The 22,051-nt window shown below is 40.9% G+C and overlaps 1 protein-coding gene across 3 annotated transcripts in view; it reads left to right on the top strand.

Moving 5' to 3' along the window:
• Window positions 1–18,064, top strand: part of MED7 (mediator complex subunit 7) — a 45,643-nt gene extending 27,579 nt beyond the window's left edge. The window contains exons 1-2 of one of the 3 annotated variants that reach the window (XM_030834240.2): window positions 11,185–11,277; window positions 17,090–18,064. In XM_030834240.2, coding sequence (XP_030690100.1) covers window positions 17,107–17,808 — 702 coding nt within the window. In that variant the 5' untranslated portion in view covers window positions 11,185–11,277; window positions 17,090–17,106 and the 3' untranslated portion in view covers window positions 17,809–18,064. The other 2 variants (XM_060296539.1, XM_060296540.2) reach the window with 2 other exon arrangements.
• The last annotated feature ends 3,987 nt before the right edge of the window (window positions 18,065–22,051 follow it).

Genomic DNA, 22,051 nt, shown 5'->3' with positions numbered 1-22,051 from the left:
TGAGGGTCAAATCTTGCCAACTGCCTGGTTTTATGAATAAAGTTTTATTGGGCATAGCTACAGTCATTTATTTAAATATTGTCTAAGGCTGCTTTCACATGAAAATGACAGATTTGAGTAGCTGTATCAGAAACCACATGGCCTGCAAAGTCTAAAATATTTATTTTCTGTCACTTGGCAGAAAAGTTTTGCCCACCTGATTTTAATCTTAAAATTCTTCTTCCTCCTGGGTATGTACTCTGGATAAATTCTCACAAACGCTTGCCAGGAGACAACTAGGAGGATGTTTGTAGTAAAACTGTAACAGCAAAACCCTGGAAACAGTCCACATGTTCACCAAATAGGAGAAATGAGCAATTGTGGCATATGCCTACAGTGCATATGATACAGCAGGAAAGATGAATAACAGCTGTACAGGGTAGCATGGGGGAGTCTCCCGTAATGTCGAATAAGAAAAGCAAGTCAGAAAAATATATGCAATATAGTTCCATTTGTAGAAAAGTTCAAAAACAAGATCAAACAATGTGAGTAAGGACACACATTTGCTAAAAGTGTAGAAAAAAACTAGGACATGATAAACACAAAATTCACAATAGTGGATTTCTGTAGGGTAAAAAGAAGGGAGGGATGGTCTGGGAGGAAAAGCTTCAACAGAGTGGGAATTTTTCTATTATGCAAAGGGGTATGTCCATGGGAATGTATTATTGTTTCCATTTTATTTTAACATCTCTGACATCAGGATGATTTTTATATTTCTGTCAGCCAAGTGGCAGTCTCTGCCTTAGAAATATCTTAACCAATTTGTTTCACTTTTGTTTTCCTTTCAATATACGCACAAGAGATGGATGACAAAGTCTGAAAGATATCTTTCAATAAATATAAGATAAAGAAACTAAGTGACATAAATACTCACTATCCAGGAACACAAGAAAGGTTTAGATATATCGTTAAGAAATAATAGAATAATCCAAAATGCTCTGTGCTAATGAACTATGTAAATTATGTATGCATGTGGAAAGCGATTCTAAAAATTAAAAAATCATAAATGAGATTATGAAATCTCATTTCATAATGAGATTATGCATTTTTAAATGTCCATTTTAAAAAAGTCTTTCCAATTTAAAAAGAGTTGTAAATAAATTTCATGAGTCCATGAAAATCATTAAATTGTTAACAACAGATGATAACAGTTGGATTAGAGGAAGTGTTGATAACAGTTAACAACACTTGGATTTGAGAAGAATGCCTCTGAGAGCCATGTGTGTTTGTATGAGCCAGGGAGTCATCTGCTAGCCTTGCAATTCTTTGCTCATTCTCTTCTGTGACAACAGGGTCTACTAGGACGGAAGTTGGGTTTCCAGTAAAACTTAGGGACTTTCTCTGCAGAGCAAATGTAAGTGGTAGAGGTGGAGGAGGTGAGAAATAAGATACGGATTCTGGGAGGAGTGGTAGCTTGGGAGGATGAGAGGAAGCCCTTCTCAGTTGATCTGGTGGGTGGCTGGAAAATCCCATCTTGTGATTTCCGATACACAAAGACCAATAGATGGTGGGGATCAATGTGTCCTTGGAGTTAACTCTTGAAGCAGTGGGTCTTGGTAAGAGGAGAGAAAGAGCCATGTTCTCTAAGACCTGAGAGGGATTTGGGGGAAGCCTTCTGGAAATGTGAGGAGTTATGGGGTAGAGGAGAGAGATAAAGGGGAGCTCTTTCCAAAGCCTTTGACTCAGAGCCCCAAATTTTCACTATGCCAGAGGCTGAATCAGCCTAGTTAAAACAGCTTAATCTTACGATTCTGTACCCTTGGCTTTACCTTTTGTCTTTCTTATCCTGTATTATGCATTCTCACTCCCTCACCCCAAAGGACTTCTTTAACGTGAACCTAGTTAGTCCACTATGCAGGGCGTTAGCTGAGCAGACCCACAGTTTACACAATTTACACCTCCACTGAAGTAAAGTGGAGGTGGGGACTTGCCCACCGCAACGTACCCTGCCTGGCACTTTCTCTGGATTTCCTTTTCTATCTTGACAGTTCATCAAGAGACGCATGCACAGATGCCTACGTATTTCAAAGCAACAGGCATCTTCCTCTGGAGGGAGACATCAATTTGGGTATCAAGTCAGTACACCCTATCAGATAAAGGCCAATATTTTTGACAGCAATATTCATCACCATGGTAGCGATTCTGCAGCTGCAAGTGCAATTAGGCAATGGATGGTTGATTACAAACTAACCAGTGTCCCAAACTTCAAGTCTGGCAACACACATACATACTAGAAAGGGGTTTTTTCCCTGCAGCAAAATAAGGGCATTCACAGGATTGCTGTGATCGACTGGAGTCTTTCAGACACAAGAAAGATGTGCTATGGTGGGAAGAAGCAAGTTGCCTCAAAATATTGAAGGCAGTGTCACGGCTGGCAGAGCAAGCGTGATGTGATGCTGGGGAACACAGCAGGGTCCAGGCCATGCAAGGCTTTGAGGTCCATTTAAAGGATTTTGATTTCTGACCTTGGAGTGATGCAAAGCCATGACATGTTTTAAATAGGGGAGTGGCCTGATCAAATGTGCCCTTTGTGGAGGGTACTGTGGTTTCTGTGAAAAGAAGTATTTGGCTAGGGGGTTGTTAATATGTGACTTTATGTTACTTCCTATCTTTGGCCACGGGATCTATATAATGAGGAGATTGGAGGGTATGTTTTGAAAGACACTGTTCCATTTGAAATATCCACATGGGGTGGACATTTCTTCAACGAAGGACTTGTGGCCCCAGCTGCTGGGGGTGCTTCCCACAGAAAGCCTTCAGCTGGCAGTGAGTTTGGAAATTGCCTGGGTTCCTCACCCGAGGGGCACGGCAAGAAATGATTGATGTGGAGTGTGAAGGTCAGGTCATCGTAGCCCAACACAGACCCTCTCTGAAGGGTCACTCCAGTTCAAGAGCTCAGCTTCTCCCTCTGTGCACTCCTGCTTCTGTCCCTTCCCTTCCAGAGGTGATCCTAGGAGTACTTCTTAATAAACACCCTCCTCACAAAACTCTATCTCAAAATCTGCTTATTGGAGAATACAATCTGTGATACCATGTTAGTGTAATGTGCTGGGGTCACCCCCTCTGACTCAGGTGTCAGTTGGAGGACGATAATAAGGAGGCAAAGGAAAGCAGATTCAGAAGGAAGATAGCTAAATTCTGTGCAAGTCACAAAGACTAGCGTCTGCATGGGGTAAACAAGCCCATAGGAACTTGAACACATGAAATCTGTTTCTGTCCTTTGGAGGCCCCATGTTCTAAGAGAAGCTCATTCTGGACCCCAAGCAGGTGGAACCAAGTGGGTAAAGACTTTCTCAGATAACTGCAGAGAAGCAGCATGTGGGCTTGCAATGGGTTGGACCAGTGTATCTGCAACCCCTAGGACGGTAGTTGGCATTTAGTAGATGAGCAATAAAAATGATGAGTCATCGCATTTATTAGAAAATGAATGCATCATTAAGCTCTAAAAACCTGTCTAAGTGTGTGTTGCCACCCATGCCTTCAGGAAAATAATTCCAATCTTTGAATGACAGAGTTCCATGGAAGGACCTCTCCTTTTTAAATGGTGGTATGTGAACTGCTAACCCTGTCTTTATTTAAAATTGTAATATTTTGTCCATCATGGACTTTTTGCCTTAACTGTTGTTTTTTAAATATTGCGTTTATTTATCTTGCTTACTGAGGTTTTCTCCCCCTCCTTAATTTTGCATCTGAGGCAAGTGCCTCACATACCTTACCTTGGTCCCAGCCCTGAAGTGATTCTGAAAGCAAGCAGCTCACATCTGTACACAACTGCCATTCAGGAAACTTGAAAATTTTCTCATTTCTTTTGATTGTGTTCAATACCCATCTTTCCACATGTTTTTTTTTGTTTTTTGTTTTTGTTTTTTTTTGCCACACTGCGAGGCTTGCGGGGATCTCAGTTCCCTGACCAAGGAGTTGAACCTGGGCCACGGCAGTGAAAGCCTGGAATTCCAACCACTAGGCCACCACAGAACTCCCCATCAATACCCATCTTTCAGCAAAAATATATTCAGCACTGGCTATGTGTGAGGCAATGCTAGGAATTGTCAGAGCTGATGCACAGATAAGTTAGGAAGCTAGCTATAGCCACAGAAAGAAAGCAGGTGTGTAATTACAACTTAAGGCAGAGAAGGGCTGGAAGTGTAGAAAAGAGGCTACGAGTGGGTATGGAGGTAATTTTTATTTGGGTGAACTTGTAGAAACTTTTTGAAGAAGGTCACGTTTGAGATGGACTTTAAAAGGGTTGGATCCAACCCAGATCTTTTGGGGAGTGTTTAGAAAATAAATCAAGCAGTCGATAAAATGGAAAGATGTTGTGATGATTCAAAAACACATATGATAGTGGCACAGCTATATAATGTAAATGTAGACTTTAATGACAGTAATAGTGTCGACGAAAATTCAATTAACTATGAAGTTAAGAAGAAAAAAAGGGAATTTAATTTGAGCCAAACTGAGGATTGTAACCCGGGGAAGCAGCTTCTCAGAAAGTTCTGAGAACCGTTCCACCTGTTAGAGGTCGAAGGCAGTCACATACATTTTTGAGACAAAGGATCATACATCAAAATGACATACAGATATTTTACATAAAATTCATCAGGGGTACATGATCCAGGTAAACACATACAAAGTGAATAGCAAGTCACCATGACCCCCTACAGAGCTGGGAAAGAACACTATTCTTCTTCTTTTTTTTTTTTTTTTGGTACACGGGCCTCTCACTGTTGTGGCCGCTCCCGTTGCGGAGCACAGGCTCCGGACGCGCAGGCTAAGCGGCCATGGCTCACGGGCCCAGCCGCTCCGCGGCATGTGGGATCTTCCCGGACCGGGGCACAAACCCGTGTCCCCTGCATCGGCAGAAGGACTCCCAACCACTGCGCCACCAGGGAAGCCCAAGAACACTATTCTTTTAAGAAGTTACATTGCTAGCGTCAGAAGAAAGAAAAAATTTGATGTTTATGGCTGAGCAGGCACCCGCATCTTTGAGGAGATCTGGTCAGTGTGTAATGCAGATGCATACTGCACATTAGGGAGGGAGAAGCCCCAAACAAACACAGAGAGAAAATTTTATGTTTAATTTTTTTTGTCCTGCCTTAAAAATACATTTTATTTCATTGGGAGGTACAACAAATAAATTAAAAGGGCTTACCTGCCTTTTTTTTGCAGGATTCTACATCCTTTTAAAGTTCTTCAGCCTGCAAGAGATAACTGACATTGTTTCTCAGTGGGACTCATATGCAGGGAACGCATCTTTCTGTTATAAAACTAAGTGTAAACTGGGGTTAGTTCCCCAATGCCAGGGTTACTGCTGCCGCCTGCTGCTACAGAAAGGTGTAGCAGGCAAAGCAAACTACGGACATCCTCCTGGCCCACCTACTGCACACAGGTCTGGGTTGTTGAGATTATTATTAGTGATAAGGTCATTAGTACCCATGAGACAACAGCAACAGTGAAAACAGTGATTAGGAATTAAAACTACACAGCAGACTGCAGAGAACAGTGCATTAGAGATGATTCTCACTCAAAATGCATTGTTCAAACAATATAGATGAGCTGATAAGTCTTTTGACAGGAATAAGCAGAGGCTGGAGATGAACAATTTAATTAGCTAGCTTCCATTGTTTTTCTGTCTGGGCTTTTTAACAAGCAGAGACACAATGTAATTTACTAATAAGAGTTCAGAGATTATTATTTATGAAGCTGTCTACCAATGACAAACATAGTAAGACCAAAAAAATCAATAGGGTAAATGTGCTGGAACATTTGGACTTTTGCATGCTAAAAAAAATCTTCTAGAAGAAAACACAAGGGAAAAAATCTTTGTGACCTTGGACAGGACACAAAAAGCATGACCCATAAAAAAAAACAATTTATAACTATGACTTCATCAAAACTACAAAGCTCTGCTCTTTGAAAGACACTGATAAGAAAATGAAAAGATTAGCCACAGCTTGCAAGAAAATAAATATAAATAACAAAACACATATCTGATAAGGGACTTTTGTCCTGTGTGTGTATGTGTGTGTGTGTGTGTGTGTGTGTGTGTGCTCTTACAACTCAACAGTAAAAAAAACAAACAAGCCAATTAAAAAATGGGCAAAAACTTTGAACAGAGAGTTCACCAAGAAAAGATATGTATGGCAAATAAGTACAAAAAAGATACTCAACACTAGAGAAATGCAAATTGAAACCACTACATAGCCATTATAATCGCAAAAAGGAAAATTGCAGAGGAGGGTACAGAGCAACTGCAACTCTTACAGTTTGCTGGTAGAAATGAAAAATGATATAGCCTCTTTAGAAAACTGCTTGACACTTTCTTATGTACTGAAACATATACCTATTATAAGGACTTGCAATCCCTTTGCAGTAACTCGAAAAAAAAAATGAAAATCTTATGTCCATAAAGGATATGTATCTGAATGTTTATAGGACTGGAAACAGCTGAAATGTCCATCAACTGGTGAATAAATAAATGAATTATGGTGCATCCATACAATGGAATCCTCCTTCAGTGTAAAAAGGAACAAACTATTAATACACACAACAATGCTGATGGACCTCAAAACTTTTATGCTAAGTGAAAGAAGCCAGACACAAAAGTCTACGTACTGCACGATTCCATTTATATGACATTCTGGAAAAGGCAAAACTATGTAAACAGAAATCAGATCAGTAGTTACCAAGGGGTAGGGGTGAGGGCGGGGATTGAATACTAAGGGGGCACAAAAGGAATTGCTTGGGGTGAGGCAAATATTCTATATCTTAATTCTGGTGGTGGTGGTTAGATGACAGTATATATTAATCAAAACTCATTGAACTGTTCACTTGAAGTTAATTTTACTGTATGTAACCTATACCTCAATAAACCTAACCTTAAAAAAATCGACAAGGTGGAGAAAAAGTGTGACTATTTCTGCTTGCCACTTAGGATCAAGTGATAAAAATGATGTTCTCTATATTGTGCCAAGCTCCTAAAACAGGCAAGATGCTAGTTATCATGTACTCCTGCCTGTTACTGCCCCCTCATCTCCTCCCACTCTCCCTTTGCTCGTTAGTCGTGGAGCACACAGGCTCCCTTCCTGTCTCTCTAACTCAGGAGGATCACGGCAGCCCCAGACTCTTTGCACTAGCTGTCTCCAAGATATTTGCACAGTCGACTCCTTCTCATCACTCATGTCTTAGCTCCAAAGACAGCTCCTAGAAGAGGCTACCTTGATCACCTTCTAGAAAGAAGCTACCTGCCAACCCACCTAGCTACCGCATTATTTTGTATTATTTTTCTCCCGATAGCCCTTATCACTGTTTGAAATTCTTATTTGCTTGCATGTTGTTGTCTGTGTCTCTCCATTAGAAGGCAAGGCTTTTGTCTGTCATTTTTACCATCTAGGGCAGTCTTTGGCACAGCAGATGCAATAAAGATTTGTTGAATGGATGTAGTCCTTGTTAAACTAGAGAAGACATCTTTTTTTTTTTGGCCACGCCACACAGCACATGGGATGTAGGATCTTAGTTCCTCAACCAGGGATCGAACCTGTGCTCCCTGCAGTGGAAGCGTGGAGTCTTAACCACTGGACTCCCAGAGAAGTCCCTAGGGAAGGCATCTTTAAGGAATAAACTTCCTATTCAGATTCCGGAAGTATAGCCACCTAAACAAATGTTTATTATACACCATATTTTCACTAGTCCCTCCCATGATGTGAATTTCATACCATTATTCATTTGTAGTTTATTGTAAAGAACACTAGACTGAGAGTCAAGGGTCCCAAATTCTAGCCTTGATCCTGCCACTAACTAAAACACTGAAAATTTGGGCCCAAAATTCCATTTCTAGAAATTTATATCAAGGAGAAAATTACAAACATATACACGTGCACCAGGAACCAGGATGCTCATCCAATGTATTCACAATAGCAAAGTTGGGAAGAAGATAATTTCACACAATGGTTTTGGCTAAATATACCCTGGTTTATCCATCAATGTCACACTGTGAATTCATTTGAAAATGATGATTATTCAGTATTCATTTTGTTACTTATTCAATAGATGTACATGGAGTACTTGCCAATTTCAGGTACTGTTCTAGGTGCTGAGGATGTAGCAGTGAATGAAACAAAGGCCCTCTTCTCATGAATCTTGTATTTTAATGGGGAAGAAAGACAATGAAAATAAATCAACTACATAATATGATATCAGATGATAACACGTTCTATGAAGGAAGGATTACGCATAGTAAGGGGATTGGGGACATTCCCCAAGAGAATGACTGGGGCATGCCACTTTATATAGAGTGACCACAGAAGACCTCTCTGACAAGGTCACATTTGACCAGAGACCTGTATGAAGTGAGGAGGTGAGGCATGTGAATATCTGTGGAAACAGAGTTCCAGGCAAATGCAATGGGTCTAAGGCAGCAGTAGGCTTGAAAATTTCGAGGGAAAGAAATCCTGTAGCTGGAGAAGACTGAGCATGGAAAAAAATGGTAGGAAATATTATTATTGGAGAAGTAGCTAAGGACTAGATTTTGTAGTGCCTTATATAGGCCATGGTGAGGACATTAGATTTTATTATAAATGTGATGGAAAACCTTGGAGAACTTTGAATAGAGTGGTTAGATTTTTTTTTAATTGGGGTATAGTTGCTTTACAGTGTTGTGTAAGTTTCTGCTGTACAGTGAAGTGAATCAGCTATATGTATACATGTATCACCTTTTTTTTGGATTTCCTTCCCATTTAGGTCACCACAGAGCATTGAGTAGAGTTCCCTGTGCTGTAGGTTCTCATTAGTTATCTATTTTACACATAGTAGTGTGTATATGTCGATCCCAATCTCCCAATTCATCCCACCCCACCTTTCCCTCCATGGTGTCCATACTTTTGTTCTCTACGTCTGTGTCTCTGCTTTGCGAATAGGTTCATCTGTACCATTTTTCTAGATTCCACATATATGCGTTATTATACGATATTTGTTCTTCTCTTTCTGACTTACTTCACTCTCTATGACAGTCTCTAGGTCCATCCACATCTCTACAAATTACCCTGAGTAATATTGCATTCTATATATGTACCACATCTTCTTTATCCATTCATCTGTCAGTGGACATTTAGGTTGCTTCCATGTCCTGGCTATTGTAAATAGTGCTGCAATGAACAGTGGGGTGCATGTGTGTTTTTGAATTATGATTTTCTCAGGGTATATGCCCAGGAGTGGGATTGCTGGGTCATATGGTGATTTTATTTTTAGTTTTTTAAGGAACCTCCATAGTGTTCTCCATAGTGGCTTTATCAATTTGCCTTCCCACCAACAGTGTAAGAGGGTTCCCTTTTCTCCACACCCTCTCCAGCATATACTGTTTGTAGGTTTTTTTGATGATGGCCATTCTGACCAGTGTGAGGTTATACCGCACTGTAGTTTTGATTTGCATTTCTCTAATAATTAGTGATGTTGAGCATCTTTTCAAGTGCTTCTTGGCTATCTGTATGTCTTCTTTGGAGAAATGTCTATTTAGGTCTTCCACCCCTTTTTTGACTGGGTTGTTCAGATTTGTCTTATATTTTAAGACAGTGTGGTAAATAGGCTAAGGAAGGACAAAAGTGGAAGCAAGGAAACTAGCCTATTTCATAAATCCAGGGGAGATTATGGTGGCATGGACTAGGACTGAGGCAGTGGAGATGGTGAAAATTAATTATATTTAGGACTTTTACTTATTCCCAAATAGAAGTAATACAAAAGGCCGGTATGGTAGTTTTGAATGGAGTACGAGAGAAAGAAGAGCAAAGGTGAACCTTTAGATTTGAGCCTTTGCAGTTGAATAAAGATGTGGGATAAGAGGGTCTGAATGCAAAGGAGAGGGTGTTTCCAGGGCCTGGATAGCATCTGGGTATTATCACCTGGATGACATCTCACTAAGAACTGATAACTGAGCCCTGGGGCAATTCAAAAGATCAAATGTGCCAAATGCTGCTGAGAGTAGAATAAGATGAGTACTAAGAATGCCCACTGGAGGTCACAGTGTACGTCACATTGGTCTCAGTGAAGGGAGAAAAGCCTGATTGGGGTATGCTCAAGAGTGAACAGATTTCTTCAACAAATAAACTGATGGTGGGGGGTGGGGATTGAGGTGGAGGAAGGAAACTATAGATTAAAGGATAATTAAATGATGCATCATCCAGTTACAAAGGGGTGGACGTTATCGGATCCTCAGATAATTGGTATACAAATACTGACTTGATTTTGATGATATTAAATACTTATTAATTTATTTTAAAATGAGACAATGGTTCTCTGGTTCCACGAACAAACAAAACGAGTCCTTATGTTTTAGAAATGCTTGATGAACTGAAATAATGTCTATCGGTAGATAATTGTTGAAGTTGGGCGATGAATACACTATTCTCTCTACTTTCTTGTATGTTTGGGAACTCTCCGTAATTAGTTTAAAAAAATCAAATAATCTTAAAGAGTTAAAGTTGAGAACGTTTATCAGAATAACAACCTTATTTTTGTCAGCGCAACATGCTCTTGGAAGATTCCCATAAATTTAGAAATGTGTAACATTTCTTACGAAAATAACCTCCAAAAGAATTAAGTGTACTTTTTTTTTTACACTTGTAATTTGTTGCCTGGAAATAGAATCTGAATTCGTAAATGAAAATAAAAGTGAATAGATGGTAAAAAAATGCAAATTAAGAATATATTATTGATTCTCAATCATGTTCACAAGTATTTCCAGATTACAAAATACTTAAACAGCGTATAGAGTCCAACCTCATATTTTTTAATGTTATTTTTGACAGTGGGGCTACAGTCGATATCATTTCTAAAAATATCTGCTTACTGTATTGTCTAACGTTTACGTAAGACGTATGGATGCCTCAATTTTAAGCGTTGAAAAAAAAAAAAAGAAAAAGAAAGGAACGAGCTACCAGCTGCTGCTTTTATTGATACAAAGTACAGAAATCTTCCGCGGCTGCAAAAGCCGCAGACGCAGCCAAATTGCCAGAAGGCGACAGGCTGCTCGGGGTCGGGGGGGGGGGGGGTTGGGGGGGCGGGGGTGCCGTGCGCAGGCGCAATAGCAAGCCATCGGTCAGAGGCGGGCCTAGAGCCTCGGTTAAAGGACAGCTATTTCAGCCAATCAAGGGACAGCGTCAGAGGCTTCTTCCTGGAAGAGGAGGTTGGAAGTTGGGTCTCGGCGGCGGTGGAGAAGGCAGCTACCGGTGTAAACCCGGGGCTGAGGTGAGTGGGCGGCGACGGTTTGGTGCTCCGTTCAGTGTGCATTTCTTCTTCCGGACCCCGCGACTTCCTCCGGGCGGGCTGGGAATGGGGGAGGCCTGGTGCAGCGTACGCTCGCCCGCTTTCCTTTCCCGCGTCGCTCGGGGAGCGCGGCCTCCCCGCCGCTCGCTGAGCCCCGGGGTGAACCGCCCGGCGGTAGGTACCTTCCTTGCGGCGGGCTCTGGGCTTCCTTCGAGTGGGGAGGCCGAGCCCGGCCAGAGGTTGGCAGACCTCAGTTCTAGTCTCTCGCGGCTGGTTTGCTAAGGTGGGTGGCCTCGGCGAGTCCTTTGGCCTCTCCAGCCTTACGGGATAACCAGCCTTGCTCTTCCTCCTCAGGGAGCAGTCCTGAAATCAGAAGAATTAATGGGAGGCGGGGAAGGAGGTAGATGCCAAGCCTAATCATTAGATCATCTGGCGAGGTTTTAAAAACAACATACCAGCGGCCCCATTCACAGTAGACAAAACGAGTCAAAAGTCTGGGGATGGGACCCTAGAATACCTTTCTTTTTTTGGTGAAATACCGCAGAACGGAACAAACACTAGAAGGTGGATCTTGAGTCTGATAACCAGCTATGATGCCTGGCGCTTGTTTTACTAAAAACCTCCATCGCCTTTGACAAGTTTAGTCTAGAGAAGTGATAGGGAGATAAGCAGGATTTCTGTAATACGTCAGTTTCCTTTTGTACTGTTAGATGCTTCATAGTTTACTGATTTAAGGGAACTTGTACTGTGTACAAGAACCAAGGTTAAGAATTCCTGCTGTGCCATTTACTAGCCTTTTGATCTGGCTGCAGACACTTCCCCTTGGTGAGACAGACTTGGGAGCCTCATCTCTAAAATGAAATTGAAAATACTACTTAACTCATAGAATTGGTTTGAAGATTAAGAGAGGATGTGAAACAATGGTACCTGTCACTTACTTGCCCTTTGGGGATTGGCAGCTAAAGCAGAGGATTACACATGGTGCTGGGAGGCACATAACTGGGCTTCCAATCTAAAAAGGCTTGAGTGGGGTGAAACCTGGGCTGTCTGAAATTTATTTTGATGTACCAGATCATTGCTAATTCTCTGATTTTGGTAATTATGTGGTTATAAGAGAACATTCTTATTTGGGGGATACCCACTGAAGTATTTGCGGGTGCAGAGATGAGAGACCAATAAGGCAAATGAGGGAAAATGTTAACATTTGGAGAGTCTGAGTGAAGAATATGGAATATTCTTTATACTATTCATACAGCTTTTCTGTAAGTCTGAATTGATGTTTTTGGAAGTTTTAAAAAGTTGATTATAACTATTTGCAACTCGTGTGTTGTAAATAAATGAAATGGTACACAGTATTTATAACCCTCCATCCCATGCACTTTCACCCCTTTTTTCTTAATGGCTGTGTTGTGTGTATATATAGACACTTTATCCAGCCCTCATATTGATGAAATTATGGGCTGTTTCCAGCTTTTCCTGCTCTTTTCAAACAATGCTGCGTTACACATCCTTAAACACACTTTTGAGTACTTGTACCAATATTTTTGTAGGATAAATTTCTAGAAATAGAATTGTTGGGTCACACAACATTGTTGATCAACTATACTCCAGTATAAAATAAAAATTTAAAAAAAAGAATTGTTGGGTCAAAGAATATCAGCATTAAAAGTTTTGATACGGTCAGGTCAAATTCCAAATAAATATATTCGTTTCCTTTCCTGTCAGTTGTGTCTGAGGATTCCCCATATTCTCTTGGCGGTACTGGCCTGCCACCTGAGAGTGTTATGTGGCGGCTGTCATGGTGGCTTCTGTGAGAGCTGCGGGAAATGGATGCTCTCCACCGCAGTAGGCTTCCCTGCAGGGCCAGAGGAGCTAAGAGCCTGCTTCTAAAATTGGGATGGCCACTCTGAAGAAACTGAGAGGAAGGAGAGTGTGACCTGTGCTGGAATCCAGGGCCTGCCACATAGAAGGTGTTCTAACATTTGTCAGATGATGGAGTATGTGAAATCTTGATAGTCTGTTAGATGAAAAGAATCCTTTGTAAAATTTGCTTTTAACAGTGTGTTTGTCTGAATATTTTCCTGCCTTTATTCAGCATTTGCATTTTTCTCATCATCTTTTGCCTATTTTTCTATTATTTTTTTAAAAATATATAGGTTTAAAAAAAAACTCTTTCCGTGGATCTTTATTGAGGATTTAGCACCTTCTAGGCATTGTTTAAGGTGCTGGAGGTAGAGTTGTGAGTAAGACAGGCAACTGCTGAAGTCATAGTGCTTTTCTTGTGGGGATGGAATCAGAAAATATGTTTTTAAAAAATCAAAATTAAATTTCTAATATTTGCCCTTGTTAGCTTGCAGGCATTCTTCTCCCAGAAAAATGGGATTGTCTTTTAATTTTGCTTATGGTATATTTTCCTATATGGAATTTTTAGATTTATCTTTGGTAGTCAGATCTGTTGGTCTTTTGTAGTAACCTTAAAACATGTAGTTAGCTATTTGTCTGTTTTCCTTTATAGATTGTAAGCAACGCAAGGATGGAGGCCATGTTTATCCTTGAAAGATAGTATGATGTAGTGTTTGAGATCTTTAGGCTCTGGCTCCTTCCTTTACTCTGTGACTTTACGCAAGTGGATCAACTTTTGTGAGCCACGGTGATGGTGATCTCATCTCTGAAATGGAAAGAGCACCTTTCTTTCCTCAGATTTCTCGCAACCATGAGAAAAGTATTTAGCACAGTGACTGGCACATACTATGTACTCAGGTGTTATCTGCCATTATAATCATCATTGCCATATATTAAACAAACAGTAAATATTTGAAAGAGTAAATAAACATTAAAGATGTTTATACCTACTTCCAAATTCCCATTGATTTGAAGCCTTCCAAGGCTTCTTTGAAGCCTTGGAGCTACCAACAAATACTAGAAGACAATATGCTAGGATATAAGGGAGAAGGAATGTGGTATGAGAATTAGGCTGGCTATTAGATAGAAGAACTGTAGTGAAATCAAAAAGATCCCTGGGAAGCCATTGTATTCCAGGTAAGAGGGAATGGTGTCTTGATCAGAACTGATGAACTTGAGATAGTGAGATATCGAAGTTTTGGGACTTGATAAATTTGGCAGTGATGGTGAGGAGAGGAGATTGGTAAAAAAGGAGAATTAAGATAACCGTTAGGTTTCTGGCTTGAAATACTAGGTGGATAATGGGGACATTTTACTGAAACAGGAAAGAGTAGAAGCAATGAGAGGAACAGGTTTAGGGTATGTGTATTTATGGTAGATGGACTCAAAAGAACTTTCTTTTTTTCTTTTTTTTTTTTAAGTTTGAATGCCCTGTGAGACATCCAGGAGCAGCCCAGACGCAGTCTGGACTGGAGATAAAAAGTCAAGAGTCAAGAAAAGAAAGACAAATACTATATCACTTATATGTGGAATCTAAAAATAATACAAACGAATCTATGTACAAAACAGACTCACAGACAGAAAACAAACTTATGGTTGCCAAAGGGGAGAGGGAGAGAGAGAGGGGCAAATTAGGAGTATGGGATTAACGGACAAACTACTATACATAAAATAGGTAAGCAACAAGGATTTACTGTATAGCACAGGGAATTATATTCAATATCTTGTAATAACCTATAATGGAATATAATCTGAAAAAAATAACTGAATCACTTTTCTGTACACCTGAAACTAACACAATATTGTAAATCAAGTATACTTAAATTAAAAAAAAAAGTCAGGAGTTATAAATATAGACCAGGGTTTCTCCACTTTGGCACAATCTGTTGACATTTCGGGCTGGATAATTCTTTGTTGCTGTGCATTGTATGTTTATAGCATCCCCAGCCTTTACTCATTAGAAGCCAGTAGCACCCCCTCCCTGGTTGTGGCAACTAAAGGTGTCTCCAGACCTTGCATATATCTTCTGGTTGGCAAAATGACACCTGGTTGAGAACCACGGATAGAAATGGTATTAAAAGCTATGGAATTGACTGAGATCATCCCAGGGAGAACATAAAACAGAGGCCTAAAACTAGTGGCCAGCAGACCACAAAGATTGTTGGAGATAAATATTTTTTGACCTCACAGTATTTGACAATTTCTGCAATTAATTGCCAGTATTTTTAAAAATTGAGAAATTTCACATAAAAATCTGGATTTTTTTTGCCCTTGAAAAGTCAAGACAACGGAACAATGAATCTTCATTCGCACATGAATGCTAGTGGCTGGAGGCTTTGAGGTCTGGCTTGGAGATGCTCAGTTCTCCTTCGCTCTTTATGTTGCTTGCCTTTTCCCTTTGGGTTTTGAGTTTGTGAGTCTCTGAGGCATGCCAGCATTAAAATTTGCCTAGAAGAAGGAGGGGCAGTAAAGGAGACTGAGAGGCAGCGGCCAGTGTGGTAGGAGGAAGACGTAAATGTAGCATCACAGAAGCTGAGAGAGAAGGGGAGTGTGTTGAAAAGGAAGAAAATGCTGCTGAGAGATTAAGATCAGCTTAGAAAAATGTCCATTGGATTTGGTCACGTGGTGGTTGTTGATGGCCGTGATGAGCAGTTTCTGTGGAGGTAGGAGGTTGACGCCAGATCGGATAGTGACAAAAATGAATATGCAGAAGGCTAGTGAAGCAGTGAAGTGTGGGTTGATAGAGTAACTCATCATGTCCGTGGCCACTGACAGACTGATTCTCAGCAGCAGCCAGTTCACTGCTGTGGGTTGGTGGAAACTCAGGGCTGTCCCACAGCTGCCCTTATTACCTCACAAATTCCAAGTATAAAACTGCCTCCAGGGTATTACTTGCTATCTCTCATGTTGGATGGTGTTATGTTATATCTTGAAAATCTGGTAAGATCCATCTAAGTGAGCACTCGGGATATTCTCATTTTATGATATACCTAAGCTTCAAATGGAGTAGATGGAGGTTATTGTGGCTATTGAAGGTATAGTTGAATTTGAAATTTCTGTAGTAGATGTAGAAAAGTTAATGAGTCTATAAAAAATTGTAGAGTATATTGTAGGAAAAAAGGGAATGGATGATGTGAGTTTGTCTGGAATATAGTAATTTTAATTTTGTCAGAGTGTTCCTTAGTTATAAGTGTTTGCTGTTGGAGATCAATCTATAATATAAAATGAGTGATTGTAACGTGAGATGGGAAGGCAGCATGTGTAGTTTGGCTGTAGGGAGGGTAGAGAAGTGAGGCATAACTGGTGAGGGGTGTGGAATCCAGATGATTTAATTTATAGATGAAAATACAGTTGATCCTTGAACAACTGGGAGGTTAGGGGCGCCCACCCTCTGTGCAGTTGAAAATCTGAGTATAACTAAGAGTTGACCTTTCGTATCTGCAGTTCCTTCATATTTGCGGTTCTGCATCTGAGGGTTCAACCAACCATGGATCTTGTAGTACTCTAGTATTTACTATTGAAAAAAATCCACGTGTAAGTGGACCCGTGCAAGTTCAAACCTGTGTTGCTCAGGGGTCAAGTGTATACTACAGTATATTTTTTGTGCCAATGAAAGTATTAAGTAGAGCAGGAAAAATACGATGATTGAGTATATATTGCTAATTAGAAAAGGATGCAGCCTTTCCCTGTTGTAAATGTTAGTTTTAGAGACCAGGGAGATCATTTTGTCCTGGGTGCCAAACTGCCAGGGGAGAAAAAGTAAAATGTTCTGTCATTAGTCGCTGAATGTGACAGGTTTGTTTTGTAGCTCCACTCTCAATCTTTGGTCTATTTCTGTGTGTGTGTGTGATTTTTTTTTTCTTATTTTTTGTCTGATGGTCCATTTCTGTAGGTTCTTGATCTTCCACAATGGGTGAGCCACAGCAAGTAAGCGCCCTCCCACCCCCTCCGATGCAGTACATCAAGGAGTATACAGATGAAAATATTCAGGAAGGCCTCGCTCCCAAGCCTCCACCTCCAATAAAGGACAGTTATATGATGTTCGGCAACCAGTTCCAGTGTGATGACCTTATCATCCGCCCTTTAGAAAGTCAGGGTATCGAACGGCTTCATCCTATGCAGTTTGATCACAAGAAAGAACTGAGAAAACTCAATATGTCTATCCTTATTAATTTCTTAGACCTCTTAGATATCTTGATAAGGAGCCCTGGGAGTATAAAACGGGAAGAGAAGCTAGAAGATCTTAAGCTGCTTTTTGTACATGTGCATCATCTCATAAATGAATACCGACCCCACCAAGCAAGAGAGACCTTGAGAGTCATGATGGAGGTGCAGAAACGTCAACGCCTTGAGACAGCTGAGAGATTTCAGAAGCATCTGGAACGAGTCATTGAGATGATTCAGAATTGCTTGGCTTCTTTGCCTGATGATTTGCCCCATTCGGAAGCAGGGCTGAGAGTAAAAACTGAACCAATGGATGCTGATGATAGCAACAATTGTGCTGGACAGGATGAACAACAAAGAGAAAATTCAGGTCATAGGAGAGATCAGATTATAGAGAAAGATGCTGCTTTGTGTGTCCTAATTGACGAAATGAATGAAAGACCGTGAAGGATGTTTGTTTTTCTTCTTTTTTTTTTCCGTTTCAGTAAATAGCATATATATTAGTTAATTCACTTTTAGAGCACCTCAAAAGAGAGAGCACTAGAAGTCTTGCAAGCAGCTTGACTCTCCAACTTTCTCAATTGTTAGACGTCACAGGCAGTTTATGTCATTTCACTTTATGGCAAGCCTAGGTAAATGAGTACGCCTACATTAAGAGTAATCACCTTAATAAAAGCAGTGTTTGCCTCTATTGTGTGGAACATCCCTGTTTTCGGAGTTGCAGTAAACTTTGAAGATATCCTCAGTAATAGTGGGTTTTCATCCCTGAAAAGTAGATTTGTCATTGCTTTAAGAATGATAGATAATAAAGGATATCAAACTTTATAAATATGAAATTATGAAATCCTTAGATTTATTTCACTTAAAAATTTGGTTAATCTCTAAAAAAGAATAGTGTAACGTTAAAAGAGAGGAACCCTGGAGAGTTATAAAACAGCAGTTTATTTTTCCTCTGGGCTGCTCCTGCAACAGTCTGTCTCAGCCTCTTGTCCCTATCCTGGATGGGTCCCAGAGCTTTTTTACAGTCACTAAGAAGTCCTTTGATCACTTTTAGTCACATTCATTTTAATAATTAAAATGTCTGTGTAATTACCTATACATTTCCTAAACTCAGACTTGCTTAAGGCTGGAAGCCTGCCCTGGGAAGGGGCTTTGGTGGCAGAGACTGCTGGATGTCCACCAGAGATTCTTGCTCGCCTGAGATATGCTGCCCTGCTAGGGACTATGTTCCCCCATTCCTCTTGCATCTCTGTGAGGCCATGTAACTGAGTTCTTACCAGTGGAATGTGGTGTAAAAATCCAGGCCTGCCCCATAAAAATTTCTCTTCTTATCTGCTGGTTTGATGGTCACACCCAGGAAAACTTTGGAAGCCACTTGAAGATGGCAAAAGTTCAATCATTTCAGGTCCTTGAAAGCCTGAAGGCTAGGCCCTCCTTTCATTAACTCCACCCTCTCCCAGTCCCCATCCCCACCCCCACTGATGTGACTTCACCACGTGAATAAGAAGTCAACCTGTTTTGAGCGCTGAGATTTCATTTCTGCACCTTCTCTTTTCTGTTATCTAGCCTCTCTTCCAGCAAAATCTTGATGGAGAGTCTGCCTTGTATCTGAGGGTGGCTGCCAGCCTTTCTCTTAATAAAGGCCAGTGGTTCTCAAAGCGTAGTCCTGGACCAGCAGCATTGCTATCACTTGGGAACTGGTTAGAAATGCAAATTCTCAGGTGCACCCCAGACATCTTAAATCGAACTCTAGGGGTGGGGCTCAACAAACTGTGGTTTAAAGAGCCCTCAGGTGATTCCCATGCAGGCTCAAGATTGAGAATCACTGATAATGGTAAGGCCTTTTGCCAGATAAGCTGGCAAAGTCCAGTTTAAAGTGGCCACAGGCCAGTTCTATATGTGAAACATTCATGCATCCTTTTCTTTAAAAATCTGGGGAGTGTAGGCTGTTTCCAAGTAGACAACCCCTCTGTTAGGCACTTAGTTGGCAAGTCTCATTTGTTTTTTCCTGATATGTGTTTGGTATAGATTTTTGGACTCCAGAGACTTCAGGAGACACAGTCCAGGCTCTCTCAAGCTTAAATTAAAGGCGGAGGGGAACCCCCTCATCTCCCGGTGGCGGGGCAAGGTAGACATTGCTCAACACTTGAGCGACTCCCCAAAGGAATCTCCTTTGTAAAGGAGACCTCAATCTTTTTACAACTTTGAGGAGGGTGCTGGGCTAAGAGGTACAAAACCAATTTTTGGCTGCCTTACAATTCGTCGCATGGAAAAAACTAACTGAATCACGTTATCACGTCCTTAAGAGAGTCACGACATCATTTGTATATAGTGTTTTTTTGTTGGAGAGAGGGATTAAGAGATTAAAATTTCACGTGGAATCTTAAATTCTGATCTTGGGAGGACCCGATCTTGTAGGTCTGTGGGTGGGACCTGGCATAAACTCTAAAGAATTCTGACGTGAACTCCTGGTATTATAATGGGTTGAAGGAGCACTAGTCGTCTGATAGTTGTTACAAATTTCAAAGTTTATATAGAGATTCAGTCTATGAGGATGAAAATACATCTCTGGTCATAATGAATATTCCTGATAGATTGATTCCTCAAAGTGAAATATCTGGAAGAATAACCTGGGCAACTCTTGAGATTACCAGTGCCTGGGCCCCAGACCACTAGGATTCTGGTTTCATTGTTCTGGACTGGGGCCCTGGTATTGGTTTTAAGAAATCTGTAGATGACTCTACTGTGCAGTAGGATAAAGGAGGATTACATTAGTCAGTACCCTCTATTGAACTAGTTTAAGCAAAAGATGAATTTGTTGAAAGGATACTGTGTTACATAAGTTAAACATCCAAACCATGAAGGACTGGGAGGGTCTCGAGGGCAACTGGGACTCAAACCTGATCCAGAACCCTCTGTCTCTCCTCTTCGGCTTTTCTGTTAGCTTCATTCTCTACAAACCAAATTCTTTGATGGTATGGGTGCAGAACATGGCTGCTAACGATTCCCAAGTGTTAGGTCTTTCTATACCACTCTCTGGGAGTTGTCTCTCAAAAACGAAAAAAAAAAAAAAGGTGAAAGGCTAATTAACCAGTTCGGAGGGAGGAGTTAGGGGTGGCACACCTGATTCCAACTGGGCCATTCAGCTGGGGGCAGATTCTGTAAGAATCTGACAGACCCCAGCATGTCAGTGTGTGGGGGGAGGAAGTCCACCCCTCCCTTTAAGTTCATTTATTCCTTGCATTCATTTAGTGGATATTGTGTTCCTCTCTATTCCTGATACTGGTTTAGTTGCTGGGGGTATGAGGAGTGGGAAGGAAAATGGAAGAAAGATAAACAGGAAAACAAATAGGTTAATTTTTGAAGGTATAAGTTCTTGCTTTAACCATTCAGCCATTATAACAGAAGAATCTTGCTTCCAATTATATTCCTATTTCCTGCTCAAAATGCCTTGTCCACATTATCTTCTCTTTTCAAGTTATGTTTCTATGTTCACAGTTGTTAAGGGTGTTGGAAGGCCATTTCAACTGTGCTGTGTTGTATCTGAGAGAAAAGACGTGTCCTGGGTCCTGAGGTCACAGGAAACAGCAAGTGCAAGGGTCTCATGAGACAACTAAAAGTTGGCATGATTTGGGAGAAAAGGCTATTATGGCCGCAGCATAGGGAGGGAGGAGGTTGGAGCTAGAGAAGCAGATGGAGGTCAGGTTACAGGACTTAGAAGGCCAAGGGAAGGAGTTTGTTATATCCTAAATCTGACGGGAAGTGTTGGAGAGAGAGAAATTTCCCCCTCCACCCCTCTCGAGTTCTTGTGGTTGGACTAATAATAAAATTGACGCAAGACAAATTAACAGGAGAAGGGACATTTTAATTCTTATACAGGGAGGTCTCATAGAAATGGGACCTAAGAAGTAGCCAAAGCATATATACTCTTTAGACAAACACTGAATTTCTGAGGAATTGACAGGACAAAGAAACTTAGGTTTTGGGTGCTCAATTAGTGAAGAATCTAAACAATTTGGGCTTGGGGTAGTAAATTAAAGAAGTAACAAGGTTTGTATAGGCTTCTTGGCTGAAATTCCTTCTCCCAGGCAATAAGGGTGTCCTTTTACCTTTACTGCAGGGAGTGCACCTTTCATGGGAGAGGTTTATTTTTTGCTTTGGGGGAAACAGAAAGTGGGGGTCAGAGTGTCCCTCTTGCATTGGCCATTTCTTAGTTCAGTATGCCGTCATAGCATATTTTGGGGCAGCCTGCTAGCACTTTGTTGGCACTGTTCTAATCACTTTATGTACAAAAAGCCATTTTTATCCTCAAAACAACCCATTGAAATCATTATGATTCTTACACCTATGTTACAGATGAGGAAGCAGAGGCTCAGAGACGTGTCATTTACCCAAGGTCACCAAGCTAGTGAGTGGCAAAGCCTGGATTGAAACATTCTAGTTTCAAAGACTAAGCACTCAACCTTCATACTCTGTCACCTCTCTACTGCATCATATAGTTAATAAATCATAGGTAATAAGTAATGGAGTCGAGTGGAATCTGATATTTTGACCCTAAAATCCATACTCTTTTTTTTTTTTTTTTTTGCGGTACGCGGGCCTCTCACTGTTGTGGCCTCTCCCATTGCAGAGCACAGGCTCCGGACGCGCAGGCTCAGCGGCCATGGCTCACAGGCCCAGCCGCTCCGCG

Source organism: Globicephala melas, chromosome 3, assembly GCF_963455315.2.
Source record: "Globicephala melas chromosome 3, mGloMel1.2, whole genome shotgun sequence".
Classification (NCBI taxonomy): domain Eukaryota; kingdom Metazoa; phylum Chordata; class Mammalia; order Artiodactyla; family Delphinidae; genus Globicephala; species Globicephala melas.
Note: the sequence above shows the minus strand (reverse complement) of the source record. Positions and strands in the feature narration are given on the sequence as shown.